Source organism: Leptinotarsa decemlineata, unplaced genomic scaffold (assembly GCF_025532065.1).
Source record: "Leptinotarsa decemlineata unplaced genomic scaffold, Ldec_3_MD MMD2_tig00000035_RagTag_RagTag, whole genome shotgun sequence".
NCBI classification, from domain to species: domain Eukaryota; kingdom Metazoa; phylum Arthropoda; class Insecta; order Coleoptera; family Chrysomelidae; genus Leptinotarsa; species Leptinotarsa decemlineata.
In genome coordinates this window covers 23148601-23162990 of record NW_027412540.1, presented here as the reverse complement: position 1 = coordinate 23162990, position 14390 = coordinate 23148601, and the positions used below count along the sequence as shown (strand labels likewise).

Below are 14390 nucleotides of genomic sequence, written 5' to 3'. Positions count from 1 at the left end.
GCCCTATGTGAGTGCCCGGAGTCATCGTCGATAAGAGAGTGTGTGTTCGGCGAGTCTTGGCCTACACCTGCCGATATAAAGGAGATGTCTCCCACTGAACTGTCCACCTTCCTGGAAAGGACAGGATGGACGATGACCTAGGAGGACAACCTCGAGAGGATGTATAATGGGTCACATGTGGCCTAAGTGCTGTGGGCTTAGACTCACCTTCCCTACTCTACAGATATACAGATACAGAACGCAGATGATGATGTGAACATTTTTATTCAACTACCGGCAAACAAAGTAACTCATTCTCAATTGTCAGTTGACATCAAACCTACCCCTAAAACTAATAATGAAACTAGTGATGGAACATTATTGATACTCTTTTTTTATCAAATCCGACACTACTTCTCCAACCATTACCACTGCGGCAGTGGGGTGACCAGCCAATGAAAAAGGAAAGACGCTTGCGTCCGCAATCCTCAATTTCTTTATTCCATGAACCTTGCAATGCGAGTCTACGACATCACCTCTTTCCGGATTATTTCCCATGGGACATGTCGATGCTGGATGGTAAATATTCATGGTCACTTGTCTTATAGCACAGTACCAATAAGGTTTGCTCAAGTATTCGAATTCTTTGCAGGCTTTCAACGGTCTACCTCCGAGTTTAGCACCAATCTTCTGGAAAGCTTGTGTTTTGGAAAGATTCATTAAGATCTGAACTCCTTCACAAATAGTTTCGATGTCCTTGCCTTTGGGGTCGGATAAAAAGTTGACATCCACTATTGGATATTCATATGGATCCGAACTATTCAATCTCACAGTTCCAGTAGATTCTGCATGGAGTGAAATAACGTAAGTTATATAACTTTGGGATCTGTTCATGGGCTTCCACAGATCCTCATAAGTTTGATCAGTTAGTGAGAAAGTCCGTTGTGATAAGTCGCTTATAGCCACAGCTGGTACCATTCCAATTTCTATATCCGGATACCCAGTACCTGAAAAGCAGAACAACATATATAATATGAAGCATCTAAATTGTATCTACTGTAAAACCACTGTAAAAATGTATCAACTGATTCAAACTATTTTCTATTGTTTAGTGATGAATAGTTTACTAAGTTGTTGTTGAAGTAAGTGTATGTGCAACAATACATAAAGTATGATAGGAAAGGTACTTCGAATTTTTAATTTGTTTCTACTCTACTGAAATGTTTTCTGCCTATTTTCTTTATGGCCCAGTTATCTTAGTCAACATTAGGTTAGTATCTCGGAATTTGAGATACCCAACTATAAACTCGTATGAACTTGTATTTTGATATCTTTAAATTTGTCTCGAAACCTACAGATGGTTGTGAGTACGCGACTATTGAAATCTAAGGTCAAAGGCTACAAAAATTGATTTTTGCACATTTTTTGCAAATATTTTGTTTCCTATGAATTTTTCACTATTTCTATCGATTATCAATATTGTAGAAGATTAAATTCCCTACAACTTTTGTTGCATGAAATTATTCACACGTTCAATTGTTTTCGAGATAGAGGGCGGAAGACGCGCGGTTAGAGCATCATTTGAGGTCAACCGGTAGTCCCGGTCAAAAACACGCCATATGAAGTTTATTCATTATTGATAAATACATAAATATTATTAATTTTCATTCCTTACCACCCATTATATTATTTTCAATTATTTTTTCATTAATTCAATAACACTTATAACCGATCCTAAAATTAAAAAAATAATCAAGGGACAGACTACAACTACATTTCAATCATATTCACATTTCCACTGAATACATTTTAAAAATCTCTTCATCTGAAAATTAGGACCCACATTATAGTACGGAACCTTTTATTTATAGCCAGTAGGGACAGATGTTCAATTGTATTGTATAGTTACGATCGTCTTTTTTTTTTCAAGGAACCAATTTCTACCAACCTTAATTATTCCTTAGTTTTGGATCGTATCTTGGTAACTACGGAAGTACAATTTCAAGAGCTATGACTGATTTGTGTTTTCCATGTAATAAGTCAGACCCGGTTCAGAGATTAATTGAGAATGGAATTCAAAGCTTTTTGGCAGTCTACAATGTGTGGACAGTAATCTGTGGACAGTATCCATCATCCACGTCAAGTCAAGTCAAGTGTGGCATGAGGGTTTGCTGGCCATACTTCTATGTTATGGCTGGTCGGATAATTTCTGTGTATGGCTTTCCAGCTTCCTTAAAGAACGTTTAATTGTATATCAACGACTCATTGAAAAAACGTAACAAGGTTCACTTCAATGCTACAAAAACCCAGACATCGGTTTTGTCCGAAACCGGATGCTTCTATGAGTTTGTTGGGGGTTAAAATAGACACCAATATGTTTTGGCGCAATCATGTCGCTGAAATTGCAAAGGCTGATTCTCAAAAGCTTGGAAAACTGTTCCTAACCAGAAGACTGTACACACCTCAGCAACTATTGATGCTTTATAAAGCTCAGATCAGACCTTTGGAGTATTTTTCTCATGTGTGGAGCTTCGCCCCTAAGCATAAACTGAAGCTGTTGGATTCTATTCAGTAAAGAGCCATCCACCTGAGTGGAGATGAAACATCACTTGATATCGAAGAAATGTTGGAGATTTGTCACTCTTCTATAAATACCTCCACGGGAAGTGTTCTAGTACTTGGCTCATTTGATTCCATCAAGAGCAGTTCATATCAGGCACCGCTCTCAAAGCGCCTTGGGGATTTTCATGTAGTGCTTGTGTTTTGTCTTTAAAAAAACAAAACTGAAGAACCCTGTACCCTTATCGAATATTCCACTAATAAGTGCAGCAGCTCACGAACATTTCAATCGTACTTATTATCAAGTTCAAACTTGGTAAGATCATGATTTGGAACCCCAGGAACGGGGTTGGACAATGCGTAACGAATTCCTGTAATCTATCACTCCAGAGAAATTGCTCATCACAATATTCTGCAACTGCAAGAGTGGCTGTGGTTCGCGATGTGGATGCAGGAAATCGGGGTTGAAGTGCTATTCAGTTTGTGGTCAGTGTTATGAGCAAGCTTGCCCCAATGCTTTACCATTCAGAACTATTTCAATGAAGACAGAACCTTTGACTCCGAAATCATGAAAGACCTGGAGACAAATGTCGTTGAAGATGATGAAGAAAAGGATTTTAGAGAACTTCAGCGGTGGGAGGACGACGATGATGAAGAAGAAGATAATCAAAATTATAAATTGTAGTTCTTGTACAAGTACAAGGCATAAGATTGTTGTGTTTATTTATGTAGGTTTGACATAAATATGTGACATAATAATTTCAATTTTATATTTCTCTTCTATAGATTTCAAATCTGCTACCACATTTTTATATAATAGAAATCTGGACCTCTAACATTCATATTGAAACAGTTCAATTACCAAAAAAATGGCATGTATTCGCATTCATTTCCATTCATGATATCACGTAAATGATAATAAGAAGGGGTACTTTTCTACCAATAGGTTTATGAAGTGAACATACCTTTTGTGAATTTTGATTCGAAAAATCCAACTCCTTGGTTATTTCCAGATAGAGATAGTGCTCCGTAACCCCTCAAGTACTCCTCAACCTGTTCTTTCAGTGGTTTGGTTGGTTCCGTATAGTTCGAACCGAAGACGACACCATAAAACGTAGGGTGGTCCTTTAGAAAACTGCCAACCTGTAAATTTTTCACCACAGGTATATTCAAAGACTCCAAATGTTTCTTGGGGCCAATGCCTGATAACATCAGGAGTTGTGGAGTTTGAAACACTCCTGCACTCATTATGACTTCCTTGCTAGCTTTAGCGGTATATTTTTTGTGATGCAGGGTGAAAACAACGCCTTCTGCAGATGAACGAATGTGATCTATCAGAATTTTGGTGACGTATGCCTCTTTCACTAGATGTAAATTCTTTCTTCCGAGGAACGGATGGATAAAAGCTTTCCCTCCATCTAGTCGTCTCCCATTTATCGTATTTAACTGAAAGGGAGAGGCTCCAAGACCTGTTCCGGAATTGTAATCCGCAACTCCATAACCCAGTTCTTCATTTGCTGCTAGCCAAGAATTCAGCTGTGGACTTCTGGGTAGATGATATTCCACGTTCCATAATCCACCTTTGCCATGAACTGGTTCATAAACTGGTGCTGCCTTATCGCGGTGGTGGAAATCTTCAGATTTTTTGAAGTAAGGTAATACTTTTTCATATGACCACGTAGAGTCGTTCACATGCTTTGCCCACCTATCGAAATCTAATCTTGAGCCTCTCGCGTATATTCCACCATTAATCAATGTAGAGCCACCAACTCCTCTTCCTCTTGGCAGCGGACATTTTTTGTCAACCATTCCTGAAAAATGTTTGATTTATTTTCCAAGTTATATTATTACTTTATATGAATCTAAAATCTTGCACAGTAATGAGGATATCTTATATGTTCATTTCATTTGTAGCCTGATTCGTTTTCGACAATCTCCGGAAGGACTCCCGAGGAACATATTTCCAAAAACTGACTATCAATTGATAACTTGATTCTTGTGTAAGAAAAACTTTCACCTTCATTACTACTCAATAGGTTTTCAAGTGAACCCTTAGATGATATAACCAAAATGCGCAAAGTGTTAAAAAATCAACCAGTTTTCAGCTATAATATCCCAAGGACATTGATAACTAACGAAATAATTTTATCACAGTTTTCGAAAGCACGTTATTTGGTAACATCCCGACGCCGAAGGCGGAGGGATGTTACCTAAAATAACGTGCTTGAGGAAGTTGTGATAAAATTATGAATTATTTATCAATGTTCGAGGGATATTCGGTGAGAAAATTTTTTGCAATTCGAACAAAATTATTTATTGAACATACAGTTATTAAAAGAACAATTCGTATAATGATATTCCGTTGATCTTGCTGTATTTGCCTCGGTTACTGCATATGTGTTTCCACGCATACTATTGATTATTTGGTTATGATGTTCCTGATCAATATTCAAATAAGGTTTTATGGATTTTCCATTATTGTGCCCAGTAATTTTCAACAATTGCTGTTCTTGAACTCCACTCTTAGCTAGTTGACTGACTGCAGTTGCTCTATTAGAGTGATTGGTTATTTTCCTCTGTTTCGTATCCAAGCCAATTGCTTCAGCAGAAGATTTCGTCCATCCGTTGATTATATTTCTACCCAGAGGCATATTGTCATACCAGTTATCGCTTCCTGTCTTCCAGTGACGATTTGGCCTTAAAAATAGTCTATTTGTCTTGATATTTGTGCCTCGTTTTGATAATAATTTAATGAATAATCTGACAGGACAAGCATTGTTGTCACTATTTTGAACTAACCATTTGCTAGAGGCGCAGTTCTTTGAACTTCCTTGGCAGGTTTTACTGAAAATTGGATTATATTCTATCCTATTAGTTGGAGATCCATTGTTGTCCTTTTCGATATGAAAATAATCAACTAAGCAAGCAGCACGTTCACCACCTCTCCAAGCCAATTCCACCGCTGCTATGTGATAAAATTTGCGTAGGAGTCCTATAGGGGTATTTTCATCCCAAAAGTTTATAATTTTACTCATTTCATTTGAAGTTAATGGTACTGAGCTTGTTTTTCGTTTAGTGGGATCTGTTTGTAAATTTCTTCGTGCTGCGTCGCGTGCATTCCGCGCTTGCTTGAATGCAACACTTTTAAAGGGGTCTAGCATGATATTATACTCCTTGTAATACTTTTCTTGTAATAATTTGCTTGTTATATTCCATACGGTTTTAACAGTAGCCTCCTTAAACTCTGTGCTATCCTTTTTTCTCATATTAATCGCCCAATCCTTGAGTATTAATGCAAGCTCTTCGAGAGTACGATTTCCATCCAATTCATATTTTCTGGCGTCACAAAACTCCATAAATATTTTCCAAGTGTATTTTTTACTATTGACAGTATTTTTTGGTGTATTTTCTTCAATGATTTTGTCAATTGCCGCATCATTTTGAACACCAAAGCGAGGAAGTGACATTTTCGAAATAAATTGAATTACTGAAATGTCAAACAACTTTATTGTGTTGGTTGCTTAGCAATGTCATGACATAAGAGATAACTACCCGTGAAAACTATCCATGGGTAGTTATCAGTGTAATGATGGTTTCATTGGTTATTTCGACACACATGACTAGAAAAAGACAAATTTGATAGGATAATTTTTTTGGCAAAAAATTTTCAGAAGAAATGTATTCAATGGTTTTCACTCCCTATCATGTCAGAAGTTTCGGTGTTAATCAATTTCAAGGGAAGGGTTACTACACGTTCTCATCCAGTACTCACGGATTTTCGACAGGCACTGACACTTATTGGCTTCAGCCTAGAAGAGATGTTAGTAACATTATAAGTAAAGAGAGACCCACAGAAGACTTTGCACCAGATACGGAGGTGTATGTTTTTTCACCATTTTTATCATCTTTCTCTTCAAAAGAGCAACTCAAAAACCAATATCAAGTTCCCAAAGAAGACTTCTGGAAATGGAGGGTAGAACCAAAACCAAAATTCGCAAGACGATACTGGAAGTAGAAAAGGAATTGACTAGAAGAGTGATTATTTTCCAGTATGGAATTATTAGCCATGGAAGCAAAAAATCCATAAACTTTTCTCTTGGAAGGGCCATCAAGGGACCTGAAAACATGTCTTGAAAAAAGATGAGAGGAACGTATTTGAAGAATGAATGAAGAATGATGGAAATTCAGAAGATTGGACGGTTGTTTCTGATAACGTATATCCAAGACGAAGCATCTTTCATAATCTGATAACCTTGAACCACGTCTTAGGGGTGACTAACGTTTCAAAAATAATAAAAAATTTGAAGCTCTCTATTCATCTTCCTCATTTATAATTTTTCCATCTCAGTTGACAAGGTTAAAAAGGAATATCTACAAAAAAAAATTGAAACCCATCTTCCATTCTGGAATTTATAATTGCTGCGGATGATAAAATGAATACAGCAACAGGATACTTATTGAAAATTAATAAGGTTGTGAGCCTGCTAGTCTTTCTCTAATGTTTTTTTTTTCCAAAAAATAGGTGGCTCTTTGTCTTTCAACATCTACTATACATAGCTCATGATAACTGTTGATCCTGGTAACTAAATCCACATTTGTTTTGAAACATTCGATCTTAAAGAGAAACTATTTAAGTCCCATGAAAATAAAAGTCAATCATTGACTTTATATTACAGTTACTGTCTCCATAAATAGTTTTTGTAATCTAGTTTGTTTTCATATAATTTTATTTGAATTCAACGTAGTGTAAACGAGTAAGTAATACTTTAAATAGTTGTTTATGTATAAGTATTCATAATTGTTTGAAATGTCACGGAAACTAGGGTATTGTTATCAAAAATAGTTTTTACAACCCAGTATTCGTCTTTCTGAATAATGAAAAGGTTAGTTCAAATAAAGGAATTTTCATTTTATCTCTTTGAGTATTTTCATTGGAATTAATTTTTTGGAAACTGAGTTTGAAAACACCATAATTTTCTTAATCAGCTCATCAACTTCACAATTCGTTATATTTTTTGGCATATTATTCAAGTTTCCAAATTAGCAAAGACAAGAGATGACAGTTGTCATCACAGTAAGTTTCCAAAGTTAACCTCTAAACAAAACTACAAAAAAAATCTCTTATTCAATATACATTTTTCGTCCAATACAAGATTCAAGGTACCTAATGGGTATTGTCACGCATTTGAGTATCGACTTCACATTTCAATTAACCTCATGAAAAAAAATATCTGACATTTAAATTGATGGATGCAGCCGTTACTACGGAAATTTCTCATTTTCAACCTCTGACATTTTGTATTACTCGTCTTATTATGTTATGCATTTATTGCCTGATTCGCCCCTTTTGGTTATGGATATCATCGAGTCTGCTAGTATAGGGCTCAGATTTCAGCTCATAAAAAAAGTCAAATGGACTGAAATCAGGTAATCCAGCGGGTCTTTCCACTGTTCCTCTTCTTCCTTATGGTATTTTGCAGGAAATTCAGATACAATAATAGGTGAAATTGAATCCCTTAGCATGAAATGAATCAGGAGATGACTGTAACTTAGAGACTTCTATGTATGCCTGAAAAAAGTATTATCATTGACAATGAGGCATTGAATGAGGCAATGATTCAAGTCTCGATCAAGAGAGTTGTATCCGTGATCGAATACCCGCCCGCACTTCCATGTCAGAAATATTAGTTTTGAGAGAGAGAGACAGAGAGATTGAGTATTTGATGAAATGTTTCTCAACAGGTACACTCTGGATGTGTCGGTACTAAAGTGAATGTTTTTTGAGAAATCTCTAGACTCACCCAAGCAGCAAGTCTTTTGTGGAGTGCTGAAGAATCCCCAGTTATAGTCGGTGTACTCAACAGGAAAGTACATGGCGGGAATGTCAGTGAAGTTATTTCCAAAGTCTCCGGCTTCCAGCAGTAGAACATTGAAATTATCATTTTCTGATAATCGGCTTGCAACCACAGTACCGGATCCTCCTGCACCGACGATGATGAAGTCGTATGTTCCAAAATCTGAAAATCAATAATAATAATGATGTACATATATTTCAAGTAAGTTAACAAACCGAATAATTCAATGAAAACAATAACCACCTTCCATAATTACTTGCTATACTTCAAAATTTATTTGGTGGATGGATATAGTAGCGAGAAAAGTTTTCGGAGAGGTGATACACAAAAAATGGTGGAGTTAAAAATATTCTTGATTACTTGATGGTTGATTTTCAGAAACAACTGGAAGATCTGGAAATCAGGAGAAAAAATTGGGAACCAACATTTCTAGAATGTATGAGTCTTCAACATAAGTTCACCGCAGAGTTCTCGCCATCATGAAAATCTGTGCATTAGAAATTAATCTGTTGAAAACGATAGCGATATCTTATTCTTAATAAGGTGAACTACCAGATGCGGGGAGAGAATTTAAAAATCGAGACACCATAACCCACTGAGAGGAAAAGATCGACATTATGGTCATAATTGTGAACAATAAAAAATACGTTTTGGGTATCTACAATGACAACTTTCTCTAGATCAATCAGTTGCTGATATCAGTTAGGAGATTTGAGATAATTGATTCAGGAAGGAATTCAGATTCCAAAAATTGTAAGAATGTTTTAATGATGATACTAGATTCAAAACTCAAAGGTTCGTCACAGAAATAATTGAAGATCAGGATGGCAAACGAAAAGAGATGATAATTGTATGAGCAACTCAATATAGGTAAAATACTGGTAAAATAATATAATTTAATAGTCTGGCTTTGACCACTTACAGGGAGAGTAACTTCGGGATGGCTGTCCTTGTTCATCTTGCACTGCCTGAACCACTGTGCATGCTGTTTTTGGCGTGGGACTTTTATGGACAGAGTGAACTTAAAAATTCTTTATGACGCTGACTCTACAGAGGAGATGGTTGTCAAGCTTACAACTCCAACTAACCTCCCTGTAGGTCAACAGTGGACATAGATGTCAAGTTCACGACTCCAACTGACCTCCCTGTAAATTTATTTCAGAATCGAGTATACAGAGGAGATGGATGTCGAGTATACGACTCCAACTGACCTCCCTGTAAGTTTAGTTCAGGAGCGAGTCTACAGAGGAGATGGATGTTGAGTTTACGACTCCAACTGACCGCCCTGTAAATTTAGTTTGGGAGCGAGTCCACAGAGGAGATGGATGTCGAGTTTACGACTCCAACTGACCTTCCTGTAGGTTTAGTTCAGGAGCGAGAGCTTCTTAACTCCCCAGCTCCTGATCCAACAACTGAACTTTGAAAAAATGTTTCGTGGTGAGGCCAGAAAACGACTGAGTCGTCTCCTCAAGAGCGTGGTACCTTATAAAACCGCCTTGCACCAAATTCTTGAGCGGAGTACGCAGAATCTGTCTCAGGTGGGGGAACAAACCCCCTGCCTGCCCCGCTGGGGACCGAATCAGGTCTTTAGAGTTCGGCAGAGCCGTACTTTTACCATCTGACCTGAAAGATCACTCACCATACAAATTAATTGGCTTCGTTAAGAAACTGGGTTTATTTGGCCGAGTGTGAATAGGTGTGAGCCACAATAAACCACAATAAACCCTTGCGGGTTGCAGTGGAGGGTCGAATAGACCCACTCACTTTGGACCTGACCTGACCGTAAATGTTTTTATACTTGTATCTGTATTATATTTATTATGATGAACGTCTTTCTTGTTACTGTGTACTATTTTGTAAAATAATTTTTTACTTTTTAACGAGAGAAGTGAATAAATATTATTATTATTAATATTATCATTAACTATTTCATGGAAGTGATTCTTGAAAAAAAATTGTTTTGTGAGAGTCAAGTTTCAACATATTATTGTTTTATGATGCACTGTTTGGAACCTTTGGTGTAGTAATGAATATTACTGGAGTTTTTTCCCAACACCAAATCGTCATTTTTAACATTTCGACACGTGTTTCGATCACCAAGTGATCATCTTCAAAGAGGAAGGAAGATCTTCCTCTTTGAAGATGATCACTTGGTGATCGAAACACGTGTCAAGGTGTTAAAAATAACGATTTGTTGTTGGGAAAAAAACTCCAGTAATATATATATATATATATATATATATATATATATATATATATATATATATATATATATATATATATATATATTATTGTTTTTCGACAGTTTAATAAGTATATAGCCAAATTACTACTGATGAGTGAGTGGAGTTATATAACGAGTTATATAATGATATAAGGAGTTATATGATAACTTCCACTCATTCACCAGGTATTTGCAAATATCTAGAAAACCAAATTTATTTTGAACGAAAGTGAAGAAAATCAGAGTTCATCGTGTACTTGTTTGGGTATTTTTACCTTTCACAATCTGAAAAACCAGATTGTTAAAAGTGTTGTCATTATGACTCACCTTCAATTTTATTTTCGTCAGTTGGTTTGTATCTGTCAGCATTCTTTGGAAATTGGTAGGTGAGTGCATTCTTCTGAGCAGTCTCTATCAGATTCGTTAAATAGTCAACCTCATTGACGGGAGTCCTGAAATTCGTATAACTGAAGTCATTGTTCTAAAACAGTCACAAGTACCTATATTGTGGAAAATCTACCTAGGAAACCAACAATTTTCAAGATAGAACATCGCATAAATCGAATCACATCACAATACAGACCGTGTTAGGAATCACATATTAAAAGATAAGACCTCGTTAGTCCTTAGCTCGCACAAGTTTCTCAAACTTCTGAGAGTTGTCGGGGCGACAGCTAATTAACGGAGAAACATATTTTTTTTAATCATATCCATGAGTAGATTTTGACACCAGATCCTAATAGTAATTTTTCCAAACAAATCGAGAATTTCATTTCTTTCAATTATTCCTAAATCTATTTTCTATGTCACAAAAAATAAGTGTAACACTGTGATACAACATTAAAGAATGAAAAATGATTCATAAGTTATACAGGGTGGGCCATCGAAAATTTGAAAAATTTACAGCGTCGTCACTTCAAACCCGGAGCAGAGGGGTGAACAAACTGCTAATGAAATTTATTGACAAATATATACCCTATTATTATTAAAATTTAAGTGCGCCACTCTTTTATTAAAATTTTTGGAAAAAATTATTAATAATACAAAAATTCACACTGTCGATGTATTAATTTTCTAGTCACAAATTAACTGTTTGTTCTAAATAATATAATCCTACAATATTAACGGAAAAATATATTTTTTTTAAACAGAATATTTATGTACTTTTCATCTGTAAATATATGTAGTGCAAATATATATGTGCAGTATTTCATATTTCCAACTCATCTAATGTCAGTATTCTGAATTGCTATCATTTTAAAATGGCGTCGTTCTATAGAATAATTTGTTATCAATAGCAAGCATTTTAACGTATTTTAGCTACTATGTGACCCCTATAAAATTGTTGAGAAACACTTAGTTCTAGGAGTGATGGTATTGCTGCAGAGTCGGACTACTTTTAAAGCTATATATTTCTATAAAAATGAAGATAGGATTCCTCACGTATTGTTTGTCTAAATATTATTTCGAAAGAGTTTTGAGCTAGTGATTTGAGTGTATTATTAACATGGTGCTCCAATTAAATCGACGGATTTCAATCATCAATAACCTTTGATAGCAATAACAAAATTGAAGCACTAGGTTATGTGGGTCTTCGTCTAAAACGAACAACTTTCCCAATTTTTTTTCTTATGATCAATAGTACACGACGTTATGAGGTATATAGTTATTGGGACGCCAGCCAAATAAAACTGACAAATTATTTATACTTCATTACACGATCAATGTCAGCTGGTTCTTCTTGATTGCTGCATTTTATTCTTGGCGACAGCAAATATATATTAGCGAGAGCAATTTGATTTTATAACAGTTATTTTATTGTTTTGGAATTGTAATAAATATACCACACTCTGAAATAGTTGAGAAATTATCTTCAAAGTGACAATATGGCAATAAAACAAAATAATTTCATTAAAGCTACAGGACGCAGTTATAAAATAATCTTGAAATAGTTTTATAAAGAGCATGAAAACCTCACAGAAAAGTGCTACAAAACAATTTACTTTTATAGGAAAATATGTTCTATAATTGGAAAAACGTTTCAATTTAATTTTATAAACGTTTCTATGATAAATTTATAAAACACTTCTATTGCTTACAACTGTATTATGTTCATGGCTCGTCTAATATAATCAATTAGCATTTTGGAAGTAACTATAAAATACCAACAAAATAAAACTGTTGCAGCATCATGAAATTATAAAACAATTTTGCTGTTTGGGCATGTTATGGTTAGCTGACTTTATTTTCCTTTAATATATTGTGTAAACTACAATCCGACCAATTTTAAAATGGAAAGAAATGCTCATGAAAATCTGTCACTGGCTCCTAGTCTATGGGGACCATGGTTGGTTCATATAAAAACCCTATATAGTCTATTTAACTCATGTTTTTTATACATATCGAAAGCAACAGTAAACAAATTCGGTACATTCTGTATCAAACAACTCAATCAAATAACTATTTGAATGACTAAAAATATGCGGCTTTGAGCAGAATGTTGTTTATAACTGCAACAATCTCCATTCTATCGATGGTATACACGGTTATCATTAAGCAATTGGATTTATTAAAAGTAAACTACTACTTACGCGCTTCTTCTGTTTTGGGTATTACAATAACCTGCAAGAATGTTTGCTTAGTACATGAAAAATTGTTAAAGTATGCAACTTACCTGTCACAGACTCCCAAGAAAGGAGTGAAAACAAGAGAAAAATAATTTTCGGGTTTCCATAGCACATACTTGTAACCTGCTCTTGATAAATTTTGTTCAAAATATTTTGTGCACCCTTATTTATAACTTTCTGATAATGAAACGATACCAAAATATTTCAAAAAGGTGAATTACGTTACTAAATATCTATTCTGGTGATAAAATGCTAAGTAGGTATGTTTAGGTTCCACGTGCATTCAATTAATATATGCTGATTAGAAAGGAAAGCCACACCTACAATTGAATCGTTGAGTAAATAGTCCTTGCACTATTTGATTCAAAACACAGTGGTTTCAGGGAAATTAACTTTTACTCTTTTGATCAAAATTGGTATTAGGTATGAAGAATAATACATTTTGCGTCATAAGCATTTTGGCAATATCTCCATTGTTAAATCTAAGCTAGTTAAATAGTTAAGCGCTTTCTATCTTCAAATTTGAATAAAACAAACTATGTTTGTATTCGTTTGAAAGACCTATTGATGCCATTATGTGTGGAATATAACGTCGTTTAAATGTCCGTCACGGCTTCTCTGAGTGGAGCGCATCTGAAACTATATTTCAGCATTGAGGAAGAACACAACTCAAAACTTAACTACCTGGACATAACCATAGTATATAACCACAACAAAACACAATTTCAATTGGCAATATACGGGAAACACAAAAATAAGCAAAAAAAAGTACATATGAACCAGACTAGTTGACAGTAAAGACCTGGACCGATGACGCCGAAAGCCCAAAATCCACAACAAACAGTGACACAGTGACTTTTTCGGAATGTATTGGACGCTCTTGGATCACATGTGGATTAATATAGTCCTATATTTGACAATTTTGTTTGTGATTTGGCAAAACAGAATGAATAAATGACAACTTATTTGACAGATGTAGCTTCAATAAGATGGCCGTTATCAATTGTCAAAGTTCGGAAGTCCCTGAATGAGAAACTGGTACTTTAAATGGTATTTAAGTATCCAGTTAAGTATAAGTATCCAAGTATTCTATTGAGGAAGATTTGACAATTCTGCTGGATAATATCATGTACTATATTGAATTAT

General features: G+C 35.2%; 1 protein-coding gene across 1 annotated transcript; it reads right to left on the bottom strand.

Annotated features, from left to right (window-relative positions):
* Window positions 1-245: 245 nt before the first annotated feature.
* Window positions 246-13567, bottom strand: LOC111504106 (glucose dehydrogenase [FAD, quinone]). Its single transcript, XM_023158598.2, has 6 exons — window positions 13292-13567; window positions 13209-13239; window positions 10945-11069; window positions 8340-8555; window positions 3504-4349; window positions 246-986 (listed from the first exon to the last, which is right to left on the bottom strand). Exons 1-6 carry the CDS (start codon window positions 13356-13358, stop codon window positions 358-360), a joined length of 1914 nt encoding a protein of 637 aa, XP_023014366.2. The 5' UTR covers window positions 13359-13567; the 3' UTR covers window positions 246-357.
* Window positions 13568-14390: the final 823 nt, after the last annotated feature.

Coding starts and splice junctions, on each gene's coding strand:
- LOC111504106 (XM_023158598.2), bottom strand. CDS start 13,358: ATGTGCTATGGAAACCCGAAAATTATTTTTCTCTTGTTTTCACTCCTT. Junction 13,240..13,291: donor TTCTTGGGAGTCTGTGACAG/GTAAGTTGCATA, acceptor ACATTCTTGCAG/GTTATTGTAATACCCAAAAC. Junction 4,350..8,339: donor ACAAAAGACTTGCTGCTTGG/GTGAGTCTAGAG, acceptor AACATTTTTCAG/GAATGGTTGACAAAAAATGT.